Raw genomic sequence first — 20,360 nt, forward strand, 5'->3', positions numbered from 1 at the left:
AGAGAATGCCAACCAAACAAACAATCCCCGAACGAAGTCATGAACTGCAAAATGCATAATTTTTGTACAAGTTGAGCACACAACTCTTCTATTTATTTCCATTTGTGGCTACTAGCTAGCCCCTGTTGTTGCTCTGCTTGAATAGAGAATATAAAATCAAATGTTCAAGAGGGTAAAGGCATGTCAATCATCATCAACCATATTTCTAGGAATGTCACCCCTTTTGGTAAAAACTAATGACTACAGAACTAAGATCTATATGGACCTTTTTATAGCATGGCATACTTTTTTTTTTTTTTTTTTTTAAGTCAAAATTTAGCATTCAACCTTCAGGACCTTCCAACAAAATGCTTATCATATATCATCAAAGAAACAACTGTAATAAAAACAGCCACCGGTAATGTAAAATTTTAAATAGCTCATCATTTATCATATATATGAAAATGAAATACCAAAAGGCACAAGAAATCTCGAGCAAGCGGATTCAACATAGAACAACTGAACAGAGATTTGGAAAAAGACTAATATCCTGCCAAAAGTCTCACAGGCCAGGTAATATTATACTCCTTAGCTGATGAGAGAGAGTGCTGCACGCACATGGTCTAGTTGGCTCTTGGTGTGGCCCATTCAACTCTAAGGATTAAATTGTCGTAACCGTACCCATTGAGTTTGTTGATGGCTCTCTGAGCATCCTCTCTGTTCACGAAGTTAACAAAACCAAATCCTCTACTCATGCCAGTCTTTTGATCAACAGCAACATAAACCCGGCTTACGGCACCAAACGGCCGGAAGAGCTCTAGCAAGTCGGGCTCCCGTGTGTCCTCTGATAGATTGGTGACCCTAACAGAGTTTTCATCATTTCTGCGTCTCATATCAGATCCGGTTCTTTCTGCCCCTGCCCCTGCTCTCAGGCCTGGAGGAACATATGTTCCCTTGGTTGCTCCAGTAGCAGTCGTCGCGGCTTCTGATGAGGCAGGCTTATCAATGAATCCCTCAGGTGGTGCAGCAAGATCCTTGTAAGGGCACCTTGAAGTCCAGTGGTCACCTTTCTTACCACATGTCCTGCAAACCATGAGGACAGCACCTCCTTTCCCAAGCTGAGCCAAGGGGTCTCCTCCAGCCTTTGGTTCTTCTGCTTTGCTACCTGTTCACAGTTTCAAAGATGTTAATAGCATTGACAAAGCCCTCATCCATCTACTTGTGGTCAAATAATTACAATGTTCACAACAAAATATCAATAGCAATAACAAAACTTAAAGAGTGAGGAATTAAGAAAGGTTAAAAGTAACTTAGCCAAAGAATAATTTTAATATCAAAAGGAGTAATAAATTCATGTGAAAATAAACTTGCGGTCATTGGACTGCTAGAGACACAATATACTTATTCGTACCCACATCAAAAGTAGTTTACACATTATGAAGCATACATGTGACACAAAACAAATTTCCTTTTTCAAAATATATTAGCCATACATAGTCTGCTAGTGAAATCCCTGATTAATTTTCTTATGCACACTTTGCAGACTAATGGCACCATTATTAGAGGAATCTCTAGCAAGGTTATTGGGCATACTAAAGGACAAGTATTCAAGAAGTGAGCCATATCCAATTAAATGCAATGGTTTATCAAAATCTTAACGAATTCCATAAACTAGACCCATTAAAATTCAAACATCTTGTAGACATTAAATTCGAAATACCCAACTTTCAGCACCCATATTTAGAATTAAGTCAAATAGCTTAATGTCCATTGCCCATCAATGACTTGCAAAAGATATAAACCTTGTATGACACAGTCATCCAAAAGTAGTTTAGTTATTAATGTTGGAGTGAAATATACAGTTTTGGTAAATTTAGGGCTTTCATGTGAACAACTACATGGGTCTAATGGTGTCAAGATCTACCTTGCTTAAAGTTTGAACACTCAAATTATTTGGATGTGTGAAGAGGGAATGGAAGGAATAACAAAGTAAAAGGATTTATGTTTCCTACATTTGTATGTTTAGGATAAATGGAGAGGAAAGAAACCTATAATTTTCCTATAATTTCCCTCCTCACCTGCTGAAGTACTGTAGCCTGCTCAAAAAATCCCTGATTTCTTTCTGTCTTTGGTACCAGCATGTTTAGTTGTGCCTTCTATTAATCAAGGGTACATACAAGGGATTTGAGGGATACCCTAGAAATTCCAACACCTATTGTGGTGCCTGGACACTGGGGTTTAAACCTCCCCCAGCCCCCTTCGGCCCTTCCCTTATTTTAACAAAATAAATATGGGTAAATAAAAGAATTCAAGAGCATGCTAGTGGGGGAAAATCTCCATTCTGCTCCCTTTTGGGCAGAACACAAAGATGAGTGTGGAAGGCAATCGCATGATCCTTTCCATCCATTCCCCAAAACATCCAAACATTAGAATCTAGAATTCACCCCCCACTCCTTAAAAAAAAAAAAATCAGTTCATTTCTATTCTCTTTAATGACACCAGTGAACATACTTTCCACATTAGTTTGCTTTATCTAGGAAGATCATTACTTGCATACAAAGTAACAATAACAACCAAGCCTTATTCCCAAATTTTGGGGTTGGCCATGAATCCTCAATAGACTAATCAGAGTTGGCCACATAGCCATCAAGCTATCAAAATCCTCCTTTTTCCAGATTTAGGACTGGTTGAGAACAAAATATACAACAATAAGTACAGGCACATATTTAAGTAATTAGTTGAAATTTCTAGTCCTTCAAGTAATAAGACAAGATCACATACTTCTTCCTCTCTCTTCTGTTTCTTACAATGAACTCTGATCAAATTTCATTGTTACTAATGTTTTTCTTTCAAAACAACAGTTCATAATCATCAAAAAAGCCACTTAGATTTCTAATTCTACTTCCCAGCCTTGTTATGTTGAACCCTATGTACTCATGAGATTCCTTTTTTTTTTTATAAATAGTCATAAGATACTTATCTCTAGTAAATAGTAATCAGGTTTTACAAGTTTGTAACAATAAACAACCCTAGAAGCCACTAGTTGTATGTCATTGCCTAATTCCTTGACCAACATTTAAATATACATATATGACAAAGAAAAACAAGAAGAAAAGTGTAACAGGTTAAAGCAAAAGAGTAAATATTACACCCAAAGGCTTTATATTGATTGAAATTATTAATACACTCAAGTTCTATGGTTTGTCATTGAAACAATAGATGAATGCAAACATTAAGTAAAATGCATTCAGCACTCAGAATTACACCGATGTAGTATAAAATCTAAGTTTTCAAGATTAAAATAAATGACAACGAGCAACTTTACAGATGCAGATTCATTCAGGGTCAACTTTAATACATTCATCCAACTCAACTATGACAATCATTTTTTTCACCGATTTGATTGTGCATAAAGGCAATACAACTTACCTTTTAGTTTACTTATGAAGACAAAGCAGTTGCTTATAAACACAAAGCAAGGAAATAAATTGAGGAACATAAACATGGAAATGCTCAATGTATATTTCATGGTATATGTCATACTGATGAACCATGGTGAAATTTGGATCATTTCCTAAATTGACCCCTTTCATCCCTTTTCCATTTAGCAAACATAAATCTAGGAAATTCTAAAAAACACAAAAGGATTTAATGTTACCAGCCAAATCCAGCACTTCTATAAAATTATGAACCAGGGTTTCTTATGTTATTTATGGGATACCAATTGCCAATAAATAGATTAGACTTTCCAGCCTCATTCAGTGGATGTCATGTAAATTCTTACCAATATCAGATATTCGTAAGTGAACAGTTGAGCAAATGAGCTGTAGCTCAAATGGCAACACCCCCCCCCCCCCCCCAAACACTCTGTGTGTAAACTTACCAATAAATAAGACAACTGAATTAAATAGCCACCTTTACCAAGTATATCTTTTTTTCTTTTTTTCCCACAAGACAACTGAATTATTAATTCAAATGACAAGATTTAAGTACAATTCCATTGGTGTTGTACCTTAGGTTCCCCAATTATTCATCCATATGATTGTTTTGTCCAATGAACCACATGATTGAATTTAATCGTTCTTGGCAAAGACAGCACCTTTTGTACTGCATTGGTCAATGCAGCCACATAGCTGAATTTAATCGAGGAATATAAGGTACCGCACCTAAGGAATCGTACCTAAATTTTTTACTAATTAGAATCATATTTAGGAAATCACAACAAATACCACAAAATCCCAATCAATCTTCATTTGAAACCTAATAGCTTAATAATTGGCTCCTCTCTTATTCTCTCCAAGAACACAAATTTAAGCAAACCAAAATTTAGCAATCTTCTCTTTAAAAAATGAAGTAAATCCTATTTGTTTTAACCCAAGTATCCTCTCACAAATTTCCATAATTTAAAAAAAAAAAATACAGAATTTCTCTGCAGATTATTTTCTATACAAACAAACAAATCCTAATCGTATTCCATAACAATCTAATACTGTGTGTGTGTGTGTATTTCACAGCGTACAAACCCTAGCGCAGAAAATCCAAACACTCCACAGCATACCAAAAAAAAAATCCAAATCCACACCCAAACAATTTCTAATTCCTTAAGTCACACAAAAACAAATAGAGAGAGAGAGAGAGAGAGAGAGAGAGAGAACCAGGAGCCCTAGGGCGCTCGAGGAGGATTTCCTCGGTGGAGACCATGGTGAGCCTAGCTCCGACGTCCTCGTGTACTGCGTCGCCGAACTTAGGCCAAGATCGGCGCTCGATGGCGCGCTTGCTAAGCCTAGCATTAGCGAGCTTACGAGTGCGAGTGGTGGTTGTGATCTTAACCTTATTTCCATCGTCGTTGAACTTGTACTCAATCACCTTCTTGATCCCGTTCTCGTCGGGACCGATCACCTGCCGTGGCGGCAGCAAAAAGTCCAAGTCCTCTCCGTCGTCCTCATCCAGCTCTCCCCATCGTAGCTTCGGCGGCTGCTGCGTCGCAATAGAACCTTGCCTCGCCATACCTATTAGCTATTGCTTTTCACTGAGAAACAGAGAGAATGAGATTTAGGGTTTGGGTAAGAGACAGTAAGAGAGCGAGGTGGTGAGGTTTTGCCGTTTTGTGAATGCTCGTGATGTTCACGTGTGGGATTTTATACGTGGTGCTTATGTTGTAGTGGCGGTCAGTGGATAAGAAACTCTGATTTGGTTTATTTACTTTTGGGCTTCTCGTCCGTTTTGGTAATTATGGGCCCTAGAAGAATTTGGGCTTATTGTGGCTTTTTCTTAATCAGGCCCAAATTATCGAGTAATAAAAAATAATAATAATAATAATCGTTAACTAGAGAACCCAAAAAAATCCAACAAAGAAAAAATATATCCTTTTTGAGTTTCACTTCGTCAACTATAGTTGTTGCGTTGTTGGTCCAAGCTTGTTGAATGTAGGAAATGGAATGTCCTCCAATCCTTTCCTTGTTATTATTATTACTATTATTATTATTTTTTTTTTTTTTTATGGAAGAAAAATGTTAGGAGGGCCATCAAAATGATATGATAGCATCATATCTATTGGGTTTGGGCCTGCAAGTAGGGGAATTAGTGAGCCATTACCATTATCTCGACCTCATGATGGCACTAGTGGGCATTGAGTTAAGGGCATGAGATTTTTCCAAGCATTTTTCATTATGAGATTTGAATCTAGTATCTTCACATTTGAACCACTTAAGAGTAAGACTGCTAGAGCTAGTCATGAATAGGATTCCAAAAGGAGCTTGTCTCTAGGGTTATAAATGAACAGAGTCGTTCAAAAACATTTTGGGTTTGGCTCAATAAAAAGCTAGCTCATGTTTCTTTGTTTAACAAGCCAAACTTAAACCTTAGTTCTAGATTTGTTTAATAATCAAGCCCAAGCCAAAAAAAAAAAAAAATTCATGAACAAACTCGTGAACAATATGACTCGATAAAAATAAAATAAAATAAAAAATAAAATCAAGCCTAGGCTTGTTTATGGATTTGGTAGTTTGTATGGGCTTGAAAAACTGTTAATTAATTGGAATTTTAGAGCACTTATTCAAACCAAATGGGTTTGATAATGTACTTGTGTTGAATCTAGTTTAAGAGCTTAATATTGAGCTCAAACTCAACTAGAATAATGAATTAAGTCAAGCCAAACCGAGTGCAAAGTTGTGGACTTTATGAGAAGTTCAAGCTTGAACATTATATGTAGGGTTAGTTCAAGCTCATTCAAGCTTGAGTTGAGCATGAACATTTTATTTTTGTTGTCAAGTTGAGGTTGAACATTCAACACTCAAAAAACTCGGCTTGTTTACAACCCTACTTGCCTCGCAACACTCTCAAAGAAGGTATAGATTCAAGGAAAAGAATACTCCACGAACTAGGGGGGAGGTATAGCCAATCTCTGGAAGGCAAAACTTCTCTAACAAAAATGTTATGAGAAAAAAAAAATTAATTCTAGGAGTGGAATTAGATTTCTAATAAACCCATTTACACCCTTCAAAGGTAGAACTAAATCTAGAGTTCCTACTGGCTAGTTAATAAAATGACTTGAGCCAAAAATCCTCATTAAGAGCAACCACATCGGTGGTTGCATAATCTTGCAAAATAGAAAAAGTAAGGCATTTTACACATTTTGATAAAAATAAAAATAAATAAAAAATAAAAACTCACATCAGTGGTTGTAAAATTGTGCATAAATGCACAAGAACTATAGTAACCGTGCAAAACACCCACATCAGTGGGTGTAAAATTATGTATAAATGCACAAGTGCTACAGTAACTGTGCATATATGCACAATTACTATAACTCTTCCATTTAATATTTTATTATTATTTCCTCTCTCCACCTCACTCTCTGGTTTGACTCTCACCTCACGCTCTCTTCCTCCACTTATCTCTGCTGCTCTCGCCTTTGCAGATTGTCGATGGTTTTGATTATTTGATCAGTGCTTTCGCTGTTGCCGATCGTCGATGATTTTGATTAGTGGTTTTGATGATTTTGATCCGTGAGTTTTGATGATTTTGATTAATGGTTTTGGGATTTTGATGGGTTGGTTGATGATGGAGGCTGGCTTGATGATGGTGGTTGTGTGGGTTGATAATGGAGGTTGGGTATTGATCGTTAATGGTGGTTGGGTATTGAACGGGTTGATGGTGGCTGGGTTTTGATGATTTTGATTAGTGGTTTTGGGATTTTGATGGGTGGGTTGATGATGGAGGTTGGCTTGATGATGGTGGTTGTGTGGGTTGATGATGGAGGCTGGGTATTGATCGTTGATGGCGGTTGGGTATTGAGTCAAGAATAAATATTTTATTGAATAAATTTGTAGAATAGACAAACTGATGTGGGTGTTTTGTAAAAGTGCTTGTGTAAAATAGAAAAAACATGTTTTTTTCTTGCAAAATAGACAAAAATTATGCATCAACCAATACGGATGCTCTAATTAGTCCAGATTGACATCTAGAAGGTCATTAAACCTTTAAGTGGGAATAACTTTCAAAACTTGTAACAAATTGTCTGACAAGCTGAAGGAAAGCCTATAAACATCCTCCTACCCATTTTTCTAGAAGAAGATCCTTCACTTTAGGACTCCTTCAAAAAGGAGTAGAACCAATTAATAAACTTCTCAACGAATCCTTACCAATTCAAATTCATGCCTAACTCTAGTGCTATCTCCATTCCTGATAGAGCAACACTGGCCTTTAAGAAAAATAGAATAACACTTTTTAAAACCAATTAAGGCTCTAACCTTGGAACCCCTTCTCCCATTAAGCCAATTCAAGTACTGATTTTAATCAAATCAACCCAAGGTTCAACATTCCTATGATGAGCTCTACAAACTAATTTCGCTGTGGAGGCTATGAGTTCCTGTTCCTTGCCTCAGTAGAATATAGACCAAGTGCCCCTAGGCGTTAGGTTGGTAAGTTTGTGTCAACCTAACCTACAAGATGTATCTTTCACAACGTGAGCTATCAATTAGAGAGCCCCACGTAAGGAAAAGCTTGCTCTACGTAAATCGTTCACCCACCCAATTAAAGAGCCCTAAAGGTTGAACTATGATCAGTTAAATTAAAGAAGGGGCTGTATACATATAAAAAATGAAGGCCCTCGATTAACAATTTAACACCGAACAAACTCGACATATAACAATTGCTTTAGAAAAAAAAAAAAAAATCCACACGCATACATTGCAAATTGATAGGATTTGACTGGTCTAGACTCTAGAGTCTAGAGTTGGTCAAGTTAGTTTGATCTTCATGCTCCCATCATATATACTACTTTCTGGGTGAACTTTTCTTTTTTCAAGATTTAGCTCTTATAGTAATTCCATCTTTCTTTCTTTTTTACAAGAAACGGGGAATTCGAATTCAAATTAATCTTCACGAAGAATTGGATAATATCACTAAATCACAAATTTTTTAGTTCTTTTTTATGTTAAAATGATAGATGGATCAAAATGAAAAGAAAGGTACTCTAGTAAATTAATTTAAATCTAAGGAAGGAAATGTTGAAATTTATTTTGATATATTACAGAAGATTTTTTTTTTTTTTTTTTTTTTGAGAAGAACAGAAGATATCATTTGAATCAATGTCTTCTATATGTTGAAGCAAAATATTTCAAACATGAAAGTTAACTTATTGTATTGACATTATTATGTTTTCAATTTCCTCTATCCTTTGAAGCAAATTATTTCAAACATGATGTCTCAGATTTAAAAGGTATTAACAATTTCCCATTTTCTTCTCGGATCATGCTTGTTCATCCAATTTCATCACCCAACACATTTTCTGCATGGACTGAGGAATGACGAAAGATTGTTTCACATGTAAGTACTCATTACCATGAAGCCGAGTCCATAAATCAAGTTTTTGGAAAGAAGAGACTTCAAGATTATCTTTTCTGGTGAATGAATTATGAGATTGCCTTTATTTATTTAGTTATAATTATGAAATGGCATAAATCCATAATGCTTGAACCATCAGCCTATGACAGCTGAACTGCCAAGCCAATGCCAAATATTTCATTAATGTGGCCTCTGAATATATAGTTCCAAAATAAAAACCATAGATAGGAAAAGGTGAGCCATAAATTCATAGGAAAGAAAAGCATAGACTTTAGAGAAAGAATTCATTTCACAAACTCAAAAAACGTACATGTTCTAACTGTAGGAAATATTGAGATTTCAGACACATCCTTCCTTATTATTCAATCTGCCACACATAAAACATCATCAAGGTTCCTCATCTATTCTCACCAGCTTACAGAATCCACCACATTCACATTGTCCACACACACACTCTTTCGAATCAAAAGTACAAAAAATCCAAAAGCATAATGGGAAAATTTTTGAAAAGAGAAGGAGAGGTAAAACAAAACCAACATGTCATCACCTCCTCTAAAAAATAACAACAAATATAATTTGACAATAACATTGATGCAAAAAGGGAAATGCTATACCAACCCTCAATAGCATATCAAACACAACCATCACCGCCACCGCCATGACCACTGCCATCACCACAACCATCGGTGCTGGCGACCGTGGACACATGGGATGCACCCATCATAGCAACAGCCATGCCAGCATCAGAGTTAGCATTGGCAGCATCAGAATGGTTGGCTCCAACATGATCAGCAGGAGCCGTGGAAGCATGGCCTCTGCTTTTGCCATCTTTTTTAGATTTGTGATGGGAGTGTTTTTTCTGGGGAGAACTATCTGAGTCTCCATTGTTGCTTTCTTTGTGCTTACGGCTTGGGATGCAGAAACATATGGTTTTTTTCTTCATGACTTGAAATGTGTCAGCAAAAACTCAATTCTCATTAGTTTGTTTCTATCATAAGACTGTAAGACACTTTAAAAAGGTTCCAAAATACTTTAATTATGGGCATGATTACTTGCTTAATAAGTATTGTTGGCATAAACCAAGGAATTTCGTTCAAAAAGAATTGTTTAAGAGCTTTTTCTTTTTATGTTCCCCCCTTTAGTTTATTAATATAGTAAGCTTTTTCACCAACTGGTTTCCATCAAGATGTGAGAGCCATAGCTTTCTTTTTCTTTTTTCTTGAAAACTAGTAATTTAACCAAGTTTAAGTGAAAACTCTATGCCATAAAGCTTCATTAATAATACTAATAAAGCTAGAGATTCCTTAAAGTAGAAAACCATGGAGGATTATGGGTTTAATCTTACTAAAGCGATATCATATTTAACTATGTCTATGACATGTACTTTTAGAAGAAATGGATGCCACCTCACCTATTGATAAATGACAGGTGGTACCAATTAGACAGGTGCACATGTTTTCACCACTAATAGACAGGCTGTTGTCAAATTATAACACATCAATGTCTAACATAAAATGATTTTCTAATTTTCTTTTTCTTTAATGTGGACGTTTATGAGATAAGATCACATCTAACTTGTGCAATTAATTTTTATTTCATTATTAACACATTGCAATCCTTTTTCCTTGTGATGATTGATATGTTTTACACCTTAGACCTATACCCCTACCTACACCACTACCCGACCCCACCCTAATAGCACCAGAGACAGGTTTGGGACAAATTATTTTGGCTCTTTTTATTTTATTTTTAAATCCCCTTTCTTTTAAATCAATTTTGTTTCTTTCATCATAGATTAACCATGTAGGAACTTGATTTCCCTGTAAAAAGTCTCAATACGATAACTGTTCCATTATTTGAATTAGTTTCTTGATAACCATAATAAACCTATAATTCTATTTAAATTGTCCAATAAATCAAACCCAAGCCAAGCCAACAATCGGGTTTGAGTTCTTGATATAAGAAAGTAAAAAAATTAACTAAAAAATTTACGACCCTATACTTGACTTTCTTTTCAAATTACACAAACTCAACTCAGCCTAATCCAACGAAAGTTGAATTCAGTGCACAAGTTCTACTACTAATTGAGGTTTCTGTTATTTTCTTTCTTTTTTTGTTTTACTAGGATATTGCATTACAAAATTGTCTCATCAGTGTCACTCTGAAAAGCCATGTCTATCATCATCACAAAACTCATTTGTTAAAACTTAGAAAGTAAAAAATGCCAACACAAATTTGAAACTCTTCACACATGAATGATCTGCTTTAACGACCTCATGCAAAATATCACAACATTGCTCCTGCATTCACCACACAGTCACAGACCCATCTTGCTTCAGTTTGATGAGACTGCTTTCAATGTTCCGCAACACAGGCTTATAGCTGCATTTAGAAAAAAAATCAACAAAAGATTTATCTTTCATAACTCAATACCAAAACGAATTTGATAACAAAGAGAGAGAGAGAGTCTTACACGCGTGCAAGACCATTATATGCTTGTGTGATTTGTTGAAGTCGTGCTGAGAGCTGCATGACCTCTGCTGACAGTGCCTCTGCTCTGCTCTGTTCTTTTCCTAGTTGGCCCTATAAACAAAAACAAATAGACCAGCAAAAATATCACACAGCAAGTATAACCAAATAAGAATTTAGGATGAGACCGCACAGTGAAGCATAGAAGGGCCCAAGGAAAAAAAAAACCCCTTCAAAAAGTTTAATTGATGAGGTCTTCTGGCAAACCCACTTACTCGGTTTTTACAATTTTCTGTGAAGTTCTAACGTTGGACTTGTTCTTACTTAACTGATGTCCACGTAAAACAAAGGAATAAAACCTCCAAACATTAAATCACCACTCACCTGGAGAGAGAGAATTTCAGTTGTAGATGCTGATGAACCAGTCTCGTTCACCCCATCTCTATAAGATTCAGGAATGCCCCTGGCCCGCTCTGTTCTCAACTTATCTACGGTTCCGCGAAGCTCCTCATTCTGCTTAAGACAGTCTTTCACCTATAAAGTCATATGTCAGGCAGGGTTTAATGTTAAAACAGAAAGTGTGACTATTGATTTCTGCAGATAATTTCTCGTGGAAAATAAATAGGTTAGACAGTCCCCCAAAGCCTTCAAAGTTGAGAGTTCTTTAATGCATCCATGATCTAAAATTTAACTATTTGCCAGACATAACACAGTTCAAAATCTAATCAAGTTACAGTCACAATTTTTGTTTTCTCCACCTCTGCAATTGTTATTATTACTCTATATCTCCAGAAAAAAACTCAAGTATACCACCAAAATTCACAGACGTATTGAGACATATGTGATAGTCCTGCAACTTCTACTCAGGCTAAGAAAAAGCTTATTAAAAATGAAAAACCTAAGTTTAATTGATGTTCCTTAATCAACATAAAATGTTCATTCAATTCGATAATGGTCATAATCCCTACAAACCTATAATTTAGAAAACATATTTAAAGGCAAACTCAATTTCATAGTTTGTGTTCAACAGACCAGGTTAGCATTCTTATGAAATGATCCCAAGAAAAGAAATTAATACTCTAATCTGCATTTTTATATCTATTGTTAGAAGATATAATCCAAAGCATGAATACTTTGACAAAAATCATAATAGAAGAACTTTTTTCCTAGGATGATTCCCATATGTCTTTACACACATAGCAGAAAAGAAGAAATTAAAATTATGTAAAGAATACCAAGAAAAGAATTTTATACTCTATACTGAGATATCAGACCTTCGTACACTTATGCAATTACCTTATCCACTCAGTCCCTCCCCTCTCCCCCCTTTCCAAGTCTTTCAAAAAAGATTAAAAAAACACACATAATAACACATTATTCCTGTTATAATAAGGATTTTCTGATGCAGCCATGGAAAATTAATTTGTTACTACTTTGCAAATTCGTCTATTCAAGATTTATTTTATAAGGCCAATGTGTGAACTCCAATTTCAGTAAAAGCAATGAGGTTTTAAAGGCTAGATATACGTCTCCAAGGGTTAAAAAAGTTTTTTATTTGGTTTTTATAATAAAAAAATGGTCACTTTAAATTTAGGGGAAAACTATAATTTCTGCAATCTCTATGAAATAAGGGTATTTTGGTGATTTCGCTGAGCCTAGAATTTTCTAAAGATCTTTAGTATCTTAATTTCATTTTCTTTGAGTCCAAGTTAGTATTTTATTAGTTAGGGTAAATTCCACTAATTACCTCTGAGATTTGGGTTATTACCAACTAGGTCCAAAACATTTTAAAATTGACCATTTCAGTCCTTAAAATTAAACGGCTTGTAATGCCGTTATTTATTTTTATTCTCTCTCTCTCTCTCTGATATTTCTACTCTCTTGTCTCTCTGTCTTCTCTCTCTGATCCTCTAATCTCTCTCACTCTCAAACCTCTCTCTTCTTCTCTCTTACTCACTCACCCTCTCTTCTCTCTCACATGGTCTTTGCAGCGGCACCGTGGTCCGGGTAATTCATGGGTTTTGGAATGGATTGGCGTTCAAGTCCTTACCTTCTCTCGCTCATGGTCTTGCGGTGGTGCCATGGTGTGGGTTAGTGGTGGTTCGTGGTGTAGATTAGCATTGGAGGGTTTGGATTTTCTCTCTCATGGTGTTTATGGCAGTGCCGTGGTGTGGGTTACGAGTGGTTAGGTTTCAATCAGCGATGATGAGTTGCTGTGGGTTGGTTGGTAGTGGATGGTCACAGAGCCACATAGATCAAAGCAATTTTTTTTTCCTTGCTGAGATCTGTGAATTTGGGGTCAGTGGATGTTTTGATTGACTGGGTTTGTTTTGGATTAGAATTTTGAGTTGAGAGGCTGATTTTTCGTCATAGTTCTTGATTGCAAGTTGTGATTTGGGTTTAAATCTTCAAATGAACTTGATTTGTTGTGTTTTCCTCTTCATTGAGTTTTGCTTGTTGGTTCCATTCAATCATTTTTTTCCCTGTTTGTTTACTGAGAAAGTTCTTTGGGTTTTGTTGCTATGGGTTTTATTATGGCTTTTCGGTAGTGGTGGATTTCCTGCAGGGTGGTTGTGGGTTTCATTGTGGTGGTCGGTTTGCTGTAATATTTTTTGGGGGTTTTTTGAGAATAAGAACCCTGTACCATCAAAACAAGGGAAAACCAGACCTATTCTGCAGAAAAACATCACTGCTAAAAAAAAACACTGCAGAAAACATCACTGCGCAGAAAAACACCATTGTGCAGAAAAAAACAACACTGTTGGGTTTTTTCAATTTGGATTTTGTTGGAGGATTTTGGTTTTATTACTATGAGTTTGGTTGAGTTTTGGTATTGGTTTCTATTGGGTTGTTAGTTGGTTGTGGTGGATTTGAGGTTAGAAAGAGGGAGAGAGGGAGTCACAGAGCAGAGCCTATGAAGAGACAGGTTTGAGATGACAAAAATTGACTAACGGAGTTAACAGTGAGTAGAGACTCAGTTGGGTTTAGGGACCAATTTAGACAATTTTGAATTGTCTTGGACTTGGTTGGTATTAGCTCAAATCTCAGGGGTATTTAGTGGAATTTACCCTATTAGTTATTATTACCTTACTAGGTTTTTAGTTTACTAGTCAAAATAGGACTACTCCCACGTTAGTATTTTATTAGTTATTATTACCTTATTACATATTTTATTAGTTTACTTGTCATTTTCTGTCATAACCTGGTACCACCAATGTGTCACATATGCACTGATTATTAACAGATTAGTCTATCTATAAGAAACCAGATTTACTGCATTGTAGATAAAACAACAAAATTACCATGCTCTTTGGATAAAATATGAGAATACAGGAATTAGGCAGTTCCCAATTCACAAACAAAATTCTGTAGAACCTTCATGGTCAATACCTGATTCTCCCAGCGCACTGCTACACCCATTGCCTCTTGATAAGAACTTGAGAGATTAGAATTTTCCTCAAAAAGCCGCTCTATCTCCGAAGATTGGGAATCAATCTGCCAAAAACATAATCAAGCATCTTTTCCATCTAATGGAGAGCACATTTTACTGAAGAATAATAGAGTAAGCTAAGACCAACCTCCATCAGAAGTTTCTGTCTACTACTTTCCAATCTCTCAACCACTACTGCCATATCATGCAACTGCTTCTCAAGTTTCTCCTTGTCTTCCTGCAATTTAGAAAATAAAAACACAGAATAAAGATCAAAACAGCATAACATAAGCCTCCAAAATATGTGCCCACTTTAGGTGCATCAAACAATGAGATACCATGGGCCCACGGTTATGGAAAAAACTAAGGTATTGGGATAATTCATATGAACTTTCCAAAAGACTAGGGTTATAAATGAACCCAGCCAGCTCAGACTATGTTTCTTTATTTAGCAAATGAGCCAAGCTCAAGCCTAAGTACTTAAGCTTGACTATTAAACTAGCCAAGCTCAAACATAATAATGTATTTGTGAATAAACTCATGAGTATGATGCTTGATTTAAGTATATATAATATTATACATTCATATGAATACATGTAAAATATATATATATATGTATATATACTTATATAGATTTGAGAATGGATTATGTAAGTTTGTAAATAAGTTGATAAGATCTAAAATTATTATTTATTATGTATTGATAATAAAATAGTCCATTTTGTAGTAAAAATTATACATATTTTTAACAATAAAATTTTTTTGATCTTAGTGTTTACTATATAGGGAAAAATAATAAGTTAATCAAGTATATAATAAACAAGTTTGAGCTTGTTCAACAAGAAAATGAACCAAGCTTGAACATGTAATTTAGTTTATGATGAGCTCAAGCTGGGCTTATGTTCGAAATAAGCTTTAAATGAATAATCTTGAACTCTTAATACTCAGCTCATTTACAATCCTACCAAAGACCAGTAGTGGACATAATGATTAACAAACACAATTTCTTTGCAAATAACTAATTAACAAATTCACCCAATTATGACTAAACTAGGTATGTTGATAGATCAAAACTACAGAAATAGCTACTCTGCAATTTCAAAACAAGATCATCAAGCAAGGAAATTCTCTTTTTTTTTTTTTTGATAAGTAATTAATGTAATTTTATTAATGATCAAATATACTTCATGTTCACAATGATGAACACAATGAAAAAAGTACAGAAGTCTCGAAGGGAAAATCTAAGAGAAACTTGAAACTCTAAAATAAAAGAACAATGTGTGAAACCCCAAATCCAGGACCAGGACCAATCAAAAATAGTACAAGCAAGCAAAGAAATTCTCTTACCAATGATAATTCCTTCTGTGCCACTTTTTCTGAAACTTCTTCTGCATTGCACAAACAAGGGTACACAATGGTTGAACAACATGCTAGTAGAAAAGATCTTCTAAACATTTCTTATACGCCAGAAGGCAATGACCACTGCAGATAAGATATCTTCAAAGAATCTAGCTATATAACCATATTGGAAGGCCTGATGCCATGTGATTAAAAGAAGATATGGCTCTACAAATTACCCAAAATTAAAAGGCAAAAAAGGATTCCAACAGCTAACTCCCAAGTAATTATGTACATACTACATAGGCCTTATTTAGTTGAGTAGGGTTCTTGTGATTGACAATAAAAATGAAAATGTTAAAGGCTTGCAGGATCTAGGACAGTTACATATATGTATATATAGATCCATATATATAAATAAGTGTATTTGTGTTTGTGTGGAGAGAGAGGGAGGGAGGGAGAGATAAATTCAAACATTAAGTCAAATATGCAAACAAAATCTGACAAACAAAACAAGACAAATAATGAACAGGTATTCTAAAGGTCCATACTTCCTTGAAGGGTAAAATTCATGACAGCAATAGTCAATATCTCAAGGTCATTGGCATCTCTCAATAGATATTTTCAGCAATTTGTTTACATGGAAAGAAGCTTTGTTATGAAACGACTCCTAGTTCATTGCCCTTATTATGTACATCTTGGAATTACAATAGCAAATATCATCAAATCTCAAGAGTCATTGCATATACAACACAAACTACAAAAAACAATTCATGGATAATACCTGAAGCCCTTCTGGATATAGCTGTCAGTTTCTCTTCCAACTCCTGCTTTTCAGAAACGAGAGCTGAAATCCGGGCCTGCTCCTCCACTAATCGTTGTTGCTCTTGCTGCCTCAATACTAACACTTGCTAAAAAATGTAAGCCACCATGAGACACTCATAAACAAACACTTCAAATGAAAGATAAAAAAATTAAAACAAACAGTTCTAACCTGTAACTCAGATTTTAAACTAGCTAGTTCCTTTTCTAAGATTTGTACATGATCTGGTGGATTTCCAATTGAGTTGATTCCCCCAAGTGGATTCATTGCTTGTCTCTGCATTGAATTCAGCTCTGCTCTCAAGGCTGCAGCATCTTCCTCAGCCTAATGCAAGAGATCTAGTAAGAACCAAAAAAAAAAAAAAAAATTCCTATGCCTTCATATATATAGAAACTGATTGCATACTCGATACTGTTCTTCCTCTGCTTCCTTTAGACGTTTCTTGAGTGTACGAAGCTGAGCAGAAAGATCCTCCTACACTAATATACGAGACTTTGTGGGTAAAGAACAGAAGAAAACAAAATGAATTAGTAAACATGTAAGGAAAACATATAGCGTGCACAGTCTGTACCCGTGCAACAACTGCTGCATCTTTCTCCATCGCGACATCCTTTAGAGCTTTTCTCAGAGATGGTACAGTGTTTTGTTCCTGAAATTGATGGCAAAAACAACATAAGCTAATACAGGGAGGAAAAAAAAAATTTTGAACTGAAACATCAAGAAGAGTTTTGCCTGACAAAAAGTCTTAAGGCAGGACAAACAAATAATGAGCAAAAGAAGCAAAAATCTCAACCTCAAAGAAAATCTAGAATTAAAAAATAAAGAAAAAGACAAGGTTTTCACTACATGAATATCTAGCTGGGTGGTGTGTCATTTTTGAGTTTCTAATTAGATTTCTCATTTAGAAATTACTATTATGGATTGCTCCCACGACTTAACCAACCAAAAATATATAAGTGAGAACACGCACGCAGTTTAATTATAACAGCTACAGAAGGATTTACAAGGATCATAAGCATATATATACAGCCCTATTTCTTGAGCTAAAAAGCTTGTGTGAAATTACGATAATGAGCCTAGGGCGGCTAGTGTATTCTCAATTACCAAAAATATCCCAGTAATTGTAAGAACACCAAATTTTCCCCTGAACCCTAGTATAACCAACTCAATAGATCATGCTCCTCACACACTTCCCATCACTTTAACCCTGTGCCAACAATGTGCAATGTGCTTGTACACAAACAACAAATAAACTGACAAATGCACAAGGGAATGATAACCAACACAGCCTATCTTTGCAAAACATAGTGAAGAACAATGAATGGCTTTCAATTACCAGATTAGTCAAACGCTTTTGTTGCGCATCATTCTCAGCTTCCCTAGTTTGAAGCTGAAACAGAAAAAATATCTAACTAATCAGTAATTAATCATATAATTCATTACTCAAAAAAAACAAGCTTCCTTAGCTGTATATTATAAACAAAACAATAACACACACACACACACACACAGAATTTAATGGAGTTTTGTTACCTTTGAAGTCAATTTATTGTTCTCTTCCTCCAATTCTGCATTCTTCCTCTGTAGGTCTTGTAGCTGAGATACCAAACCACTAACATCGGCCTGGAACACCAATTAGAAACCATATTAACAAAAAAAGACTAAAACATAACAGCAAGTAAGCAACCAATCAAAAACTAAGGCTTAAAAATTAAAATTTGAGGAAATTTCTCCAAATTGAAATTATTTACAAATTATTTTACCTACCTCTGTGAGTCGATTTCCGCTCTCTGATTTTTTCATTCCAACAAAATCTGTGCACAGAAAAAAAAAAAGTTTAAAATTTTAATTTGATTATGAGAGAGAGAGATGGTGCGAACCATTGTGAAAGGAAGGTTGGGTGAGATCTGGTCCAGAAGAAGTTTTGATCAATCTCTCAGCTGCTCTCTTTTGACGAATCTCTTCCAACTGAGATTTGAAGGAATAATCAAACAGAAGAAGAGGAGATTTAGAAATTCAGAAATGAAGAAAGCGATGGGATGAGAAGTGTTACCGTTCGTCGACCAAGGGAGGCGTGGTGCGCATCCATGGTATTGGGTAGAGAGATGATTTGAACAAACTCTGCCTGGCCTCAGGCTGCTCCCTTTCCCTGCGATTCTTCTTTTCTCCAACCCAAATTATATATTTTTAAATAATTTAGCAAAAAACCGTCCCTCCTTATTTTTTTTTAACGGTTTTAATTTTTTCTTTTTTAATTTTTAATTTTTAATTTATAAAATAATTCAATAATTACAATACCTCAAATGGACAATGCCGTTTCTTCTCATAGAGAATAAATAATATTATTGAGTTATAAGTTTCTTAATTTCGTTGACTAATTTTTAAACAACGATCATATTGAAATAATATTGTCAATTTTATGAGAAAATTTCGTACTAATTAATGAAATATGAATCGCTAATCTATTTCACTTAGACTTTGATCCATTTTGACTTTTAGGTTAATAATTTTTTTTTTTTTTACCAATTTTGCTAAACTCTGCTTTTTTTTTTTTTGTCATTATTTATTCACGTATAACATTTTCTTTTTATTACTTTTAAAATAAAAAAAAAAAACTTTTTCGCACTTGTAACATGTTTGTTAATGTAATGATGGTATTAAAAATGTGAATTATTTAATTTTGAATTAATAACTTGATATGATATAGAACCATGAGGTATATTTATTTTATATTGTATATATAATTAATTGTAACTCATGAAATGATACATCAAAATAAATCAATACTTGAAAATATTTTGTTCAAATGGACAAATCATAACAAGTATCAAGATATAGAAAATAAACAAGAAGATCACTGCGAGAAGAGAGTGAATAGTAGCATTTATTGTATAACTGTGGCCTCCTCGGGCCAGCTTGTTTGAGAAATGAGCTCATCCATTTAATTACATCTTTCTTTTTCTTCCTTATTCTCATCCTCGGGCATGACCTCCTTCTTGTTGTTTGTTTCTCTCTTTTACAAATTCATTGTTTTAGGCCACGGTTGAACTGATCTAGCCACTATTTTAAGTGAGCTTGGGCTGCTAGGTTTTTTGTCCTTACATCCATGATTATACTTAAATTGATTGCTAGCTAAATAAGTCATAACCTAATTCATCTAATCGATTAACATATAAAGGTGCATAGTAAAAAGCTTGAAGCCTAATTAATCAAGCTATACATCAAAGTGAATGAAAGGTAGTAATTTATGGATCAATTAGGACTAACAGCTAAGAAGTTGAATTAAACTTTAATAAAATATGATAAACAAAATTGAACTCAGTTATAAGGTCACAAGGAAGCACTTACAAGCATGAAAACCTTATAAACTCCTTTGAATGATGGAAAAATCTCATAAGAAACCAATATTACAATGATCATTATATAAAAAATATGTTTGTCGGTAGAGCATAATGTCCATTTCTTGAGAATGAG

At 34.9% G+C, this 20,360-nt stretch overlaps 2 protein-coding genes across 2 annotated transcripts; both read right to left on the minus strand.

Moving 5' to 3' along the window:
* Positions 1–337: 337 nt before the first annotated feature.
* Positions 338–5,106, minus strand: LOC115985593 (eukaryotic translation initiation factor 3 subunit G-like). Its single transcript, XM_031108525.1, has 2 exons — positions 4,635–5,106; positions 338–1,144 (listed from the first exon to the last, which is right to left on the minus strand). The coding sequence occupies exons 1-2, from the start codon at positions 4,984–4,986 to the stop codon at positions 603–605; spliced, it is 894 nt and encodes a 297-aa protein (XP_030964385.1). The 5' UTR covers positions 4,987–5,106; the 3' UTR covers positions 338–602.
* A 5,695-nt stretch (positions 5,107–10,801) lies between these two features.
* LOC115985601 (calponin homology domain-containing protein DDB_G0272472) lies at positions 10,802–19,072 on the minus strand. The gene is made up of 15 exons (XM_031108533.1): positions 18,940–19,072; positions 18,767–18,854; positions 18,654–18,700; positions 18,420–18,509; positions 18,223–18,276; positions 17,458–17,535; positions 17,292–17,360; positions 17,058–17,210; positions 16,848–16,974; positions 16,073–16,113; positions 14,874–14,963; positions 14,686–14,790; positions 11,680–11,829; positions 11,300–11,409; positions 10,802–11,208 (listed from the first exon to the last, which is right to left on the minus strand). Exons 1-15 carry the CDS (start codon positions 18,973–18,975, stop codon positions 11,133–11,135), a joined length of 1,314 nt encoding a protein of 437 aa, XP_030964393.1. The 5' UTR covers positions 18,976–19,072; the 3' UTR covers positions 10,802–11,132.
* Positions 19,073–20,360: the final 1,288 nt, after the last annotated feature.

This window comes from Quercus lobata, chromosome 1 (genome assembly GCF_001633185.2).
Source record: "Quercus lobata isolate SW786 chromosome 1, ValleyOak3.0 Primary Assembly, whole genome shotgun sequence".
NCBI lineage: Eukaryota > Viridiplantae > Streptophyta > Magnoliopsida > Fagales > Fagaceae > Quercus > Quercus lobata.